Here is a 14,755-nt window from a genome sequence, read left to right as displayed (position 1 = left end):
TCAACACATTTTTAAGCGAGTTAAATTGAACAGTATTGAGGCAATCAACTTTACATTGTCTAAAGATCCCTTTTGTTACCTGAAGAAAAAAATTATCGTACGTTAAAAAAAAGTTAATCGTGGAGTGTCAAGTTACGTTCTCAAATGTAACCTAAAAAAAAGGTTAATCGTGGAGTGTATTTATAGTGACTTTATCTAATACTAATGAGTAATGACCCCATTTATTTATCATCTCTAGCCTAATCATCTCCAACAAAAACAGAACCCAAAACCAATGGCGGAACCATCATCAAACGAAGAAGACTACTCTGCCTCAGCAACCCTCATCCACTTCGACCGCCCCCTTCCTCTCCTCCGCCGCCCCATTCCCGCCGGCCCGACCGACGACCCGGAACTCGGCCCATTCGTCCTAGCATTCCCTACCCCACAATCCTTCTTCTCTTCCCTCAAATTCTGCGAGTCGAAGCTTCTGGAACAATGTGAAGCAGGGGTACGAATCGGGTGCTCCATAACCGCATCAAACAACTGTAAACCACCTTGGTGGAAGACCCTTTTCGGGAAAATCGATTTCAAAGAGAGAAGCGAGTGTGAGGAGAGAGAAATGGCTGCTTGTCTTCAAGGGTCCAAGGAAAAATGTGGGGAGTTTTCCAAAGATAAGTGCTTGGGCCCGTTTGGGTCGGCCCGGATTGCTTGTAGAGAGAGAAAGGTGAGGAAGAAGGAGGTGGGTGAGTTGATTTCTTGGGTCTCGGGTTTGGGTCTTTTCAATGGGAATTTAGGGTTTGAATTGTTAGCTGGGAATCAATTGGGGTTGCTTTCTGAATTGAATTTGAGCTATGAAGTCACAAATTTCAGAGGGTCTGAGCTATTGAAAGATAGAAATCAGCCCAATTGATGGAGAAATATTTTTGTATTTTTAATCTGATTGTTGAGGTGTATAGAGAGCCGCAAAGGAAAATGATGTAGACGAGATTTATCCGAGGCCTAGCTTAGAGAGCCATAAAGAGCAATGATGATAGAAACATTGTTGAAGATAGGGGTGTTTTTTCATGTGGGTAAGTGACATTATCAACATATTCTATTTTCTAAGTATTGACAAGTTTACATTAATCCTTTTTATTTGACTGTTTTCTTTGTCATTTCTGTATTAGACTACTTAGTTTGGTAGGCTGATTTATGTTCTTGATGTTATCCATTTGAATGATGTGTGCAGATTATTGAAAAAATTTGATCTCAGTAATTGATGCCTAGTAAGGTCCCATGGTGATATATGAGGAATAGATATGCTTGTGTGAATGCTTCTTGTTGATTTTGATGATTGTTATTGGGTTTATCTGTTTATGCTCTATCTTGCTTTGCCAGAATGTTGATAGTGTATTTGTATGAGCTCTGCTTAGTTTGTTTGTGCTACATTCTTTTGCTTACTCTCTAATTTAGAATTTTAGAGTTTTGGAAAGGTGTGGGGAAAAGTTGAAGCTTTGGGCCTATGGCTTTTATGTTCTTTGTATTTGGAGGGAAAAATGAGCTAATTTAGTTGATTGAAAGAGACGGAAGAACGAAATAAGGATTAGTTATTACTCTTAACACTTTTGTATAAAAGGCAAGAAGAAGGTAAGGATGAAAAATTGAGGATTACAAACTGTGAAGTGTGAAAAGCTGCATGTTTTAGCCACAGGGAGTGATTTTTTTTATTGAAATGACATGATTCATTACTAACATTTCCTGAGTACACTTTGTCTGGCCTTTCTATTGCTAAATCTTCAACTGTTATGAAACTCTACACTGTCATTCCGTCATCATAAGTTAAGCGGAACTTCAAATTTCCATGGGAACCCGGAAATAGAATTTAATGCAGTGAATTAACCAACTTTACACTTCCTAGGAAATAGAATTTTAGGAAATTGTAAATATTGTAATCTCTCACAAAGTCACGAAAAGTGCAAGTGTACAAGATAGGATTGACTAGACATGAGTGTCAATCAATCAATCAATCAATCAATCAAAGCCTTAATCCCAAAAGTGGGGTCGGCTAACATGAACCAAATTTGATTATTCCGTGTAGTCATCAACATAAATCTTTCTCCTCCATCCCTTACGATCCAAAACTTCATCCTCACGTAAATCCATGCACTTCATATCCTTCCTCACTCCTTCCAACCAAGTCATCTTTGGTCTCCCTCTTCCTCGTTTAATCCCTCCATGGTCCCACTCTTCCACTCTTCGCACCGGTGCACCCTCGGGTCTCCGTCTGGACATGAGTGTATTCTTATATAATATAGCTCTTTTGTTTCACTGTAGTCAATTAATAAAAGTAGGATGAGGTGATATTCCAAACTTTTGGGGAGTGGGAATCAGTTTAGGAAATTTCCATTCATTGTTTGGTGATTGGTGGATATATATCTGAAAACAGGACTGAGGTTATGAGCACTCCCACTACTTTCATCACCATTCCTATAGATCCATACTCATGTGGCTGTTAGGATATGGATAGTTTGCTCTTGTGCTGCTGTCTTTTGTATTCACAGACTCAGTTGTTTCCCTCTTTGTAAATGCTAAGTGTTGCAGCTATTGCCTTTACGCTTTTTGTACCTCTTAAATTATCATACTTCGGATTTTTTCGCAATAACTTTCGAGTGCAATATTTGAAGTTGATTAGTCTTCTTTCTTTCTCTTTTCACCTTGGGTCTTTGATCTACAAAAATTAGAACATAGGTGTCCATCAAATGGAGATGCTGAAGGAAGGCACTTGAGAATTGAGATGTAAAAGTGCTTATATAGAAGCATTTGGTTGATTCATGTATAAACCTGTGAGCTCATAGTTTGATTACTAGCGTGATCTTTTATCTTGAATCAATGATTACTGCATGAGCTAATTAGCATTAGTGACATATGGAGCCTTGATTAATTTGCCTTGGTAAGTATATCTTGTGTTTGCTTTTCTCGAGTTATTTTAGGGTTTAGGTTGCAAGTTTTTTTGCTCCAACTTCCCAAATAGGTTAAAATATATCACAAACCATCTATTTAGAAAATTGTTTTTTAGATATAAATTGCTTCCTTCTTTCACAAAGCTCATTTTTCTGGGTAAAAATCATCAAAGATGTAATCCGTGTGTTAACAGTGTAAGGTTTGATTCTTTTTTCTGTCATTGTTGTCTCCTGTGCATCAGTTTTGACAGGGATAGAGTGATTTCAGCTTGTTAAGGGGGATCAGTGTTGTGGCTCATATTGCGAATTTATGACCTTGAGATAATTATGGGATGTATTGTCTGATTCTGATTACAGAGAAATCGCTGGGTTGAATTTCAGAGCATGTTTGGTAATTGAAGAGTATTTGACTATTTGGGGTACTATGAAAATATATTGCATTGGCTTTAACAAGTCAGTATGTTGCCTAATATGGTAGAAAGATGGAACTACTGAACTGTTGTAATGGCCAGTGGCTGGGCTAGAAGAGCATGTAATAAGGTCTCGACTGACAAGATTCAAGCTTCCTCGACTGCACATATAGGAGCTGTTGTATATTTTGTGTTATCTGGTGCGTCACAAGACTCACGACTTCATGTTCTGGCATCAACAGTTCAACACTACATTGGTGTTAGTCTTGTGGGCTGTTTTTAAGAATCCCTTTCCGGTCATTTTTCATGTGTAATCAGTATCGGCATAACATAAGGATGATGTATATAGAATTTTCTATTAAGAACAGATGAATTGATGAAAAAGTACTAATTATAGTATTATTACTGTACAAAAATATAATCCTATCATTAAGGTCCAATATTTACAGTAATAAGTACAGTCTGATTTATGTTCAAGCTAAAAGAGAAGCAAGTGAAATTAAATTTACATTATCTGTACATTGTATTCACATTTACAACATAACTTTACATGACATAAATTGAACTTAATAAGTTTAAATCAAAATGAGTCTCCTCGGCAAGGGAAGATCCTCTGCTTCTACTTGATCAACTATATATATGTATGTTCTTCATAGATCCACAACATGCATTAACCCGATTTACGATCTTTCGGTTTTAGGACTTGTTTCATCCTCACTAACATAATCAGATAGATTCAAATACCTTTGTTGATCACCTTTCTGTTTCCATTGTGACCTACAAGTTAAACATTTTGTCAATTCTTTCCTTTGAGTCCTCTTCCAAGTTATCAAGCATTCCTCATGGATAGGAATCCTACAAGTCTCGCAAGCCACCATTCGATCCCCGGACCTCCCCATCTCTAGGCATATCGGACATGTACCCCCAACCTCTGCTTTCATACACGGCTTTAGGTTTGCATTCCGTAAGCCTAACTCTTTCTTTAAGAAAAAAACTTGGTGGAACCTCTGGCGTAATGTGTGGCTTGCTAGGGATACTGGAGAGCTTGGGGTGGCTCGAAGCTTCTCGAGGTGGCAAGGGCTTATGGTTTGCTTCCTTAAGCCTGGATCGTCGAGGGGGAACCCTAGGACCTTGATGAGCACAAAGAGGATGTGCTTGCATGGGGTGGTACGATCAGGGCACGTGCATGAGGGTGTAATTGATATGTTAACAATGTACACGTTACCTGTTGCTCCTAGGACGTAAAACTCTGGGTCTGACCTATATAGGAGGAAGATATGGTGGAGTAACGCGTTCGTTACACGTTCCGTGAAGGCTTGTAAGGTGGGCTTAGACGGGGTGCATTTGCAAGGGTGATGGTCATGGTGTTGGTGGTGATGGTTAGATGAAGAGGAGAAGGCTTTAGGCGGCGTTTTTGTCGCCATTTTAAAGAATGACATCAATTAAGGGTAGGTACATAATATAGGTAAGGGACATTTACGTGTATTGGAAAAAAAAAAGAGGTAAGAAAATTCATCCCAATTTATAAGTTAATCAGGGAGAAAAGAACAAGTCATTACAGAAAAGTAATGCGTTGTTGATAGTAATCAGAACATAATTTTATGGAGTAATTGCTATTTTTACATCATTTTAGTTAATTATTAGAATTTATTATTTTTGGATTTGTTTTGTTAACCCTACAACTTATCTCATTGTTTATTTTTCATATAAGACAAGCTGTTTTTAGTTTCTAAATGTAGTACAAATATACGACATATAGTTTTTATTCCTAAAAAATGCCACATTGTGTTATTTCCGCTTTCACACATTCAATATTATAATTCTCATTATTTAAAAATTATATATATAAAAAAAATAACATAAAAGCTTATACGAAGTGTTTAATATGGTCAAAGAAAAATACGAAGTATATGGTTAATGAAAAAACAATTCAACATGTAAAATATATTTAATATTCTGAAAGCTCAAATATTCATCAAAGCACCAGTGGTCTAGTGGTAGAATAGTACCCTGCCACGGTACAGACCCGGGTTCGATTCCCGGCTGGTGCATATTTTGTTTTGTTTTGTTTTTTTTCTTCTTCCCCACAATGAAGCTAAACGTTTTTCTATTTATCATGAAGATGAACTTGTATTTTCTTCGAATTTAATCAAGAATAAGTAATGTTCAGACTCTCCTCTTGATTAATTAATTATTAAGCAGTACAAACTTTTCCTTTCATTTAGATTTATCCACTTTATATTAGTTTTCAATTTTGAATCCTTGGCTCATTATATATAATGATTCAAAATTTTCTTTTAATTTCCTATACTTTAATTTTATTGAAAAAACTTCAACGATTTGAAAGAACATCTAAATGGAATCATCTTATCTAAGAAGACTTAATAATGCACTTTAAGGGGTTGACGTTGGACTTTTCTAGTACAAGTATGTAAGTAGTTAGTAGTACACTATAGACACAGTACATTGTACGGAACAACGGATTACAATGTAAGGTCAAGAAGAAAGCTAAGGATTTCCTTAAAAAAAAAAAAAAAAAAAAAGGTTAAGGATGGACCAAAGTTGCCATCATGGAAAATTGGAAATTAGTTGGAACTTTCCATAAAATATACAGTATACTCTATACTTGGACAATATTTCGGACACCGATTTGCATGTGATTTTATCATGAATTCCCAACTTAATTTCATTTTAAGAAGGATATTTAATGCTTACATATAACTCTAAGAGCTACATATATCATTACCCTTTTAAATCCAGTCTTTAAAAAATAAATTTATGATTCAAATTTATCTTAATTAACTAAATGTTATTTCTCTTTCACATATTGTCTTTCACTATAGAACATTATGAACTTTTATTTAAAAGATCGTGTTTGTACTCTTTATTATAACGTAGCTTAATGATAAGACATACATCTGATCTAGTATTAAGACTTGGAATTGCATGTTTCAATCTTGTATAGATATTATTAAGTTTTTGAATGTAAGTTGATGACACGAAATAAAAAACAACAAATGGTTTTCCTTTCTTTGAATGCTGCTTTAACTTATTTCCTCCAAAAATTTTGAGTTGTTACATCAAGCGAAATTACGAGGTAGTTTCTTCAATTCCAAGTCATTGAATATTGAAGAATTATAAAATTGCCGTCAATGACGCATAAAGGAGTAAAAAAGCATGAAATGAGTCATTATTTGTGAACTCAAAATTTCGTCTTTTGTCTAATTTTGACAAATTGATGGTATCTTACTATCTTCAATGGAAATACGAAGAAATATTGGTGCAAAAACAGTATGAATAATGGCATGAAAAGTTCTTTTAAAGTAGTAGAAATGGTAGACCTAACTAGTGAACGAAGACTTAGATACCCTTGTCCCTTGGATTGTACGGCAAGCTTAGTACAAGTATTTACAAAAGACGACCTAGTATATACGTAGCCCTTGATACAATCCCTAGAATGGTCCACTTTATGTTTGAGTTAAAACGACCTTCAAAAATATGATTTGTATGAATAAACCTTACTCTGTATTTTATTTGATTTAATTATTTGAACCGTAGATATTGCATGACTGAGTATTAATTACTACGGAGTACGGAATAGTAATTAATCGAATTCAACAAAATAAGTATCTAAAATTACATGATAGGTTAATTAGCACGAATTGATATTGGTCTGACTTGATCTGAATTTGATTAAATTAAATGACTACGACGTAAATAAAACTGCTCTCGAAATGATTATTATTGTCAGTGTAAATCATATCGTGTCAGATTCAAACAACTAATTGCCATATAGTGAGGGATGTCAACATCTAAACATCTCTTTAACAATTAATTGGAACTAGAATGGCAAAAAACTTGGCACATATATTTTTTTTAAACACCTTGTATTAGCTACTGTAGTAGAAAAGGCCTCCTGGTTCTCTCTAATGGGTGTGTGCGTATTATGAGGACATTATTTGGCGAAGGGATGAATAATTATAGGCCAAATTTAATTAACAGCGTTTCCATAATTATAAGGTTGTATTTAAGTTTTTTGTACAATAACACCCCAAACAAATGAATGTATGAAAGTTAGGTTTAAAGTAATGATATATAATCCGAAAATAACAAATTAGTTGGGGAAAAAGGTGATGCTGTAAACAAGCAAATGTAGCTTAAATTTACAATCTCATATTTTCTACGGCCATTTTTCAATTCTTTAGACTTTTGCCCTTTTTTTTTTTTTTTTTTTTTTTTTTTTTTTTTTTTTTTTTTTTTTTCTACATATAACATATATCTTTTATAATCATACTTGTTTTCAATATTTTTTTTTTTATCATTTAAATAATACTCTGTATTGTTTATAGGGTTTATTGATTCACAAATTTTTGTGTTGATAAATGCAAATAATGGATCCATGTATTCGTTTGTCATACACGATAAACCCTATAATTTTCAAATGACTACTTATTTGAACTTATAGAGCCTAATTTTAGGCTACGCTAGTATTTTTCCTCAATTGAATTGTTTGATTTAGTAATTCTTCAAAACGTCTTATACTCTAATCCTCTTGTGTAATATAGAAGCACATCGAACCTCTTCTTATCTTCAAGACCGACTATAGCCAATGAACATAAATAAATTACACGAGCTCAAGACTTGAGATCAAATCGCATCGCATGCACACCATCGATCTTTAGGACTATCTGAGTACTCAGAAAAAGTGCAGTCTTTTAAATTTCTATTATTCCATAACAAATAATAAATACTTCCATAAAAGAAAAGAGAAAAGAAAGATAGAGAGTTTAAGAAGAAGTACGAAGTTGGGTTCAACTACTCATGTAAGTAACCACGTTGTTAGGAGTAGTGCAAGTCAGATGCTATATTTATTATACGACGGCAAACGTGATTGCATCACATTAGCTTAGGTTGTGTAGGTTGATTATAATTGGTATCAATCAGTTGCCAATTTAAGATTAATGTATTACCCCGAATATCCATCTAAACCGTGTTTACATTAATAATGGCACCATATAATTATATAATATACGAATTACTTAAGGATTATGTAAACAACATCCTCATTGAAAACAAATTTGAGACGGATGGAGTATGCAACACGAAAAACACAAACGATGAGGTTTGAATTAGTGTTTAAGACGCATATCTGATTGTTATAGGCTTAGAATTCTTCTACCCCTTCTAAATTGAGATATGATTCTCGTCAAATCCCTCAATAAGTATGAACAAAACGTTCCTTAATAAGTCACAGTGTTCATAACCTACAAAGGTAGGTCTTGTTTTTATCCATATGTATCAATCTACATATGAATGGTTTTAAGTCGGTAACAAAAAGTAAGTTGGAAAAACTTTCATCTAATCTAGCATCATATATATTATTATCAAATGACTAATATCAGGTCAACAATATATTTGTTTGTTCTAACTTGTAAGTCTTAGCTTAATAAGGCCCCATATATTCAATGGTATCCTTCGCTTGTTATGCAAGTCTACCACCTCAATCACCTGAAACATCCATTCTCAATCAGTGCCGCCTAAAACGCGGTAATAACAGCTCTTTTACATATTACTAAATCACCATTCTTACTAATGATTGTCATTATCATTATTATTACGGAGTAGTATATAATAATCGACCGCATATTCTTATTTTGCACCAAAATAAATAAATAAATAAAAATGAACCCTATCCAAGTGGTAAAATATAAGAAACAAATCAAGCAATAATGGATATACGAACTACCTGTATAAAATAGTGTAACAAATGTTTTCTTCCGAAAGTGGGAAACCATTACTTCTTCAATTGCAGTCTTATGAAACTTTGACACCACTAATTTATGTCTAAATTATTCAATACTCAATATGATCAATGCTTAAGAAGATCAATTAACTAATACTAGTAAACCAAAGTTGATTTAATTTACACGTATTATACCAAAGTTGAATTAAATACACGTATTATACGCGAAATAATATATATAGTAATTAATTGAGCAGACGAACAGGCTTGGAGACTAATCAAGTAGGATAATCTCTAAAAATAAAAATAAAAAAATGATATTGAAAATCATCAATCAAGAACTTTCAGTGTTACCTCTTACCTTCGTCACATCTTGATAGCACGACATATCGACAGTTGTTAAGACTATCTTCATTGAGCGGAAACTGCAATGCATATTCCTGAACCAGATAGCAAATATAAGTAATAACAAGTAACATATTCGGCTCATCACAACAAATAGAAAGAGTCAGCGTTCACAAACCTCAAAAGAACAAGAAATATAGCCACTTATATTTTGTTGATCACCTCTAATCAAACTTTGTTTCACATTTCTTATTTTCTCAAGAGTAAAGAAGAGAACAAATGGACGGGAGAGCTTTTGTTCTGGATAGTGATTGTGGTACTCTGATTCATAAAGTGAGCACCACCATCACACAAGCGCGGAAAAGGTGGCACATAGCAGCAGCAGCCATATATTCCTTCCGAGCATTTCTTTCCCTCGCCAACAATACTAGCCTGAGTATTGGTTATCAGCAGCCTTACACTGTGCTTGATGTTGAACCAAACAGCCCTGTAACCCCGTCTTCATCATGCATAGATGCAGCAAAGCTTGCAGAAATTGTCAGGGAGAAGAGAGTCGAGTCTCTTCACACACTTGGGGGCGTCCACAAAATTGCCAGTGCTCTCAAGACGAATGAAACAAGTGGCATCTCAGGAAGCGAAAATGATCTTGGGTGGAGAAAGGAGAAATTCGGGTCAAACACTTACAAGAGGCCGCGTCCTAAGGGTTTCCTTTATTTTGTTTGGAATGCCTTTAAGGATCTCACCCTAATCATCCTTCTTGTTTGTGCAACCCTTTCTCTTGGGTTTGGGATCAAGCTGCATGGCATTAAAGAAGGGTGGTATGAAGGAGGAAGTATCTTCTTGGCGGTCTTCCTTGTTGTCATTGTTACAGCTGTAAGTAACATCAAACAAGATAGACAATTTAGCAAGCTATCAAAAATAAGCGATAACATTATGATCAGTGTTGTGAGGGATGGCAGGCCACAACAAGTCTCCATCTTTGACATCGTAGTTGGAGACGTAGTGATCTTGAAGATTGGGGATCAAATACCGGCAGATGGACTCTTCGTAGATGGACAATCCTTGTTGATAGATGAGTCAAGCATGACAGGAGAAAGTGATCACATTGAGGTAAATCATACAAACAACCCTTTTCTTCACTCAGGTGCAAAGGTCGGTGATGGATATGGACGAATGTTGGTGACATCAGTTGGGATGAACACATCTTGGGGAGAGATGATGAGCACAATTAATCGTGATACCAATGAACAAACTCCACTACAAGTGAGGCTCGATGCATTGACCTCAGCAATAGGGAAGATAGGTCTTATTGTCGCTCTACTTGTCCTCGTGGTGTTACTTGTAAGGTATTTTACAGGGAACACCCGAGGTGAGGACGGGCAAAAAGAGTATATTGGTAGCCAAACAGGGATCAATTCCATACTCAGTTCCATAGTTCGGATAATTTCTGCTGCAGTCACCATTGTGGTTGTAGCCATTCCTGAGGGCCTGCCATTGGCTGTGACGCTCACGCTTGCTTACTCAATGAAAAGAATGATGGTTGATCAGGCGATGGTGAGAAAGCTCTCGGCTTGTGAGACTATGGGGTCTGCAACGGTCATCTGCACTGACAAAACTGGAACTCTGACGTTGAATCAGATGCAAGTGACCAAGGCTTGGATTGGAGAAGAAGAAGGCACTCGAGTAACTGCTCCCAGTGTTCTTGAATTGCTCCAACAAGGAGTTGCTTTGAACACGACGGGTGTAGTATATATACCTTATCAGGGAGGAGTACCTGAGATTTCAGGAAGTCCAACTGAGAAAGCAATTCTATCTTGGGCAATCAAGGAATTAGGTATGGATATGGAGACAATAAAGCAAAGCAGTTCAATTCTTCAGGTTGAAAGCTTCAACTCAAATAAGAAGCGAAGTGGGGTAATGATGAGGAAGGAATCTGACGGTTCTATCAACGTGCACTGGAAAGGAGCAGCAGAATTTATTCTAGCAATGTGCTCCCATTATTACACCTCTGCTGGAATAAAAAAGGTGATGGATGAAGATGGAAGGAGAAGTATTGGGCTGATAATTGAAGGCATGGCAGCCAGCAGTCTTCGCTGCATTGCATTTGCTCATAGTGAAGTCTCAGAAGAAGAGGTGGAGTACGACGAGGAAACAGCTAAGCCAAAGCTTAAAGAAGAAGCCTTGACCTTGTTGGGGATTGTAGGTCTGAAGGATCCATGTCGTCCAGAAGTTAAGCATGCAGTAGATGTCTGCAAAAGAGCAGGAGTTAGAATCAAAATGATTACAGGAGACAACATTTTCACAGCAAAAGCCATAGCCGCAGAATGTGGCATACTAGGATACCAACAACAGGAAGGTGAAGTTGTGGAAGGAATAGAGTTTCGGAATTACACACATGAAGAAAGAATGGAAAGAGTTGACAAAATAAGTGTAATGGCAAGATCATCTCCCCTTGATAAGCTACTGATGGTTCAATGCTTAAAGCAAAGGGGGGAAGTGGTTGCAGTTACAGGAGATGGAACCAATGACGCACCTGCTCTAAAAGAAGCAGATATTGGACTTGCTATGGGAATTCAAGGCACTGAGGTGGCTAAAGAGAGTTCCGATATTATCATCCTAGATGATAATTTTAGCACCGTTGCCACCGTTCTGAGATGGGGCCGATGTGTTTACAACAATATACAAAAGTTCATCCAATTCCAACTTACAGTAAATGTGGCAGCTTTGGTAATCAACTTTATAGCAGCAGTTTCAGCCGGAGAAGTCCCCCTGACAGCAGTCCAACTATTGTGGGTTAATCTCATAATGGACACATTAGGAGCTCTGGCCCTTGCCACAGAGCGTCCTACCAAAGAGCTTCTCGATAAACCACCTGTTGGAAGGACAGCACCCCTCATAACCAACATTATGTGGAGGAATCTCTTGTGCCAATCGCTGTATCAAATCTCAGTGCTACTGATCCTGCAGTTCAGAGGTAAATCTATCTTTAATGTGTCCACAGACAAAAAGAATACCCTGATATTTAACACATTCGTTCTGTGCCAAGTTTTCAACGAATTCAATTCAAGAAGAATGGAAAAGCAAAATATATTTGAAGGAATCCACAAAACTCCTTTGTTTCTTGGAATTGTTGCCATAGAAATCATCCTTCAGGCTGTGATGGTCGAGTTCTTGAAAAATTTCGCCAATACAGTGAGCTTGAACTGGAAAGAATGGGCAGCATGTATAATCATCTCATTTTTCTCATGGCCCATTGCCTTTCTAGTTAAACTCATACCTGTTCCAGAAGAACCCATTTTTACTACTCTTGTAAAAACCATAGCCAAAGCCAGAAAGTCCATTCATAGAGATGCTGGTCTTGAAACCAGATCAAGTCGAAAAGTATTATAACCAGAGCTCAACACATATTCATCAGATATAATCATAGAATTTTTTGTTTCTATTATTAAAGCTTAATTGTTGTATCGACTAGTCCATTGATTAGTGATCAGACATGTACAGCTTGACCCCCCATCCCTTGCGAATAGGATACTTAAATGATTGTTATTTTTATTGTAAAATTAAACCTTCAAGGCTTGTTTTGTATAAGTTCATCTCAGGTATAATGACATTTGTGTGCAATTTTGCATGGAATTTCCTATGTCAATGTACAAGGAAACGCATCCCCACTGATAAACAATTCAGCTCTAATCATTGATAATCATAACCATTTACAAGTTATTACAGCCGTTTGGTGCATGTACAAGTGATAAGGAAATTCTTTGAAGAAAAACCTAAGCTCGGACATTCCTAAGGGATGTTTCATGAAAACTTAATTACAAAGTCAGTATCATCCCATCAATTCATGACTCTGTACAAACTAGCCGAATGCTTTTAATTCGATCTGTAACAAACCGTGAATCTTCAAAAACGTGTAATTCCATTCTGTTGTTACCTATTTTATAAATAAAGGAGCTTGTACATAAACCAGAGCATGCATGATTAACAACATACAAAATAGATGAAGCATAAGCCCCCTAAATCTTTAATAGTTAACCAATTAGTTTCTCCCTATTTCCTTCATCTAAAATTGAAATACATAATTTCATATCCTAACAATATTGTTCAGCTTGGCAACCTAATTATAATCTGAAGCCATAAGTGATAGTCTAATTACTCTCATGACTCAAAAAACCGTCGTATAGTTTCTCATCCAAAATTCAATGTTCAATACTCTTATCAATTAGCTTATTATCTTTTACATCATGCTTAGCAGTACATGATTCATCACATTTCAAATTTCCTGCATGCATAATAATTACAACTCCTATGACCAAAAATGGTTTGAATTCATAAACATTAACATCACTGTAATTGAAAATTGCTATTCAAAATTATGTAAATTAAGCAGAAAATATGAAAACTAACTCAACAACTCATGGCAAATTATCAGGAAATAACTGAGCAGGCAGTTAAGATAATTTCTTATCAATATATATATCAAGAATAACAAAAGGTATATTAATCCAAAAAAAAAAAAATTTGAAAAATTGAGAGCATAAATTCGTGATTAAATTGTCATCACATTGAATAATTGACATAAAAACCAATTCTTGAAAAAAAAAAAAAAAAACTATCTTAATAAAGATGATTATTATTTATGCAGTTGCATTTTTCCTTTGAATAATTAATGAGGGTTTTGAAGCTGTGAGAAATTTCTGGACAATCTAGAAAATTCAGAGTACAAGAAATTAAAATTAAAAAAAAAAAAAAAAAAATATGAGGGAATATTTGTTCTTACTTAACAAATTGATGGCATGCAATGAATTTGATCGGCTGATTGCTGGGATGAAGAAGCGTTGCTCTCGCCATTAAAGCCGCAGTGAGAAAAGAAAGTGCAATCACTTCAACTTCCCTCCTTACATTCGTTTAGTTGTCTAGAGACTTTGTGAAGGTACGAGGTGTCACCCAGCGGTGTTATAGACCGACAATCAAATCTCGTCTATATCATTACCTTTATATGATTACTAGTTTAAGTCCCGTGCAATGCACGGTTTTTAGTTAGCATATTTATAAATTATAATGTTAATTTAACAATAATTAATTAAAAATAAAAGTCAATATTTTTAATTGAAACAAATACTTGATTTTCTTTTCCATTAAATACTTATTATAAAATATTATATGTCAAAATATTTTCTTTGAATACATGTAGAATACACTTTATATATAGTTGTCAAATTGAAAGTTAAATATTATGGATATTATAAAATAAAGTTCATAAATATTTGTTAGAAAAAGGAAAGTAAAAGTGGCGGGAATTTTTTTAATCAAAACCTGACAAGTGTTATACCAAA

The 14,755-nt window shown here is 35.3% G+C and overlaps 1 protein-coding gene, 1 long non-coding RNA gene, 1 other non-coding gene and 1 pseudogene across 3 annotated transcripts; 3 read left to right on the top strand and 1 right to left on the bottom strand.

Moving 5' to 3' along the window:
- Positions 1 to 208: 208 nt before the first annotated feature.
- On the top strand, positions 209 to 3,808 carry LOC145590932 (uncharacterized). The gene is made up of 2 exons (XR_014102212.1): positions 209 to 1,052; positions 3,164 to 3,808. It is a non-coding gene; the product is annotated as an uncharacterized LOC145590932 (long non-coding RNA).
- A 203-nt stretch (positions 3,809 to 4,011) lies between these two features.
- LOC145577942 (uncharacterized) lies at positions 4,012 to 4,755 on the bottom strand. The gene has a single exon (XM_081635361.1). The coding sequence runs from the start codon at positions 4,753 to 4,755 to the stop codon at positions 4,012 to 4,014; it is 744 nt and encodes a 247-aa protein (XP_081491487.1).
- A 556-nt stretch (positions 4,756 to 5,311) lies between these two features.
- Positions 5,312 to 5,382, top strand: TRNAG-GCC (transfer RNA glycine (anticodon GCC)). The gene has a single exon. It is a non-coding gene; the product is annotated as a tRNA-Gly (tRNA).
- Positions 5,383 to 9,592: 4,210 nt separating this feature from the next.
- On the top strand, positions 9,593 to 13,109 carry LOC145590921 (calcium-transporting ATPase 12, plasma membrane-type pseudogene; annotated as a pseudogene).
- The last annotated feature ends 1,646 nt before the right edge of the window (positions 13,110 to 14,755 follow it).

The sequence above is a fragment of the Chenopodium album genome, chromosome 2, assembly GCF_948465745.1.
Source record: "Chenopodium album chromosome 2, dcCheAlbu1.1, whole genome shotgun sequence".
Lineage (NCBI taxonomy): Eukaryota > Viridiplantae > Streptophyta > Magnoliopsida > Caryophyllales > Amaranthaceae > Chenopodium > Chenopodium album.
This window is presented reverse-complemented; position numbering and strand designations above follow the sequence as displayed.

Excerpts from the sequence above, each read along its gene's own strand:
- LOC145577942 (XM_081635361.1), bottom strand. The coding sequence starts at position 4,755 with ATGGCGACAAAAACGCCGCCTAAAGCCTTCTCCTCTTCATCTAACCAT.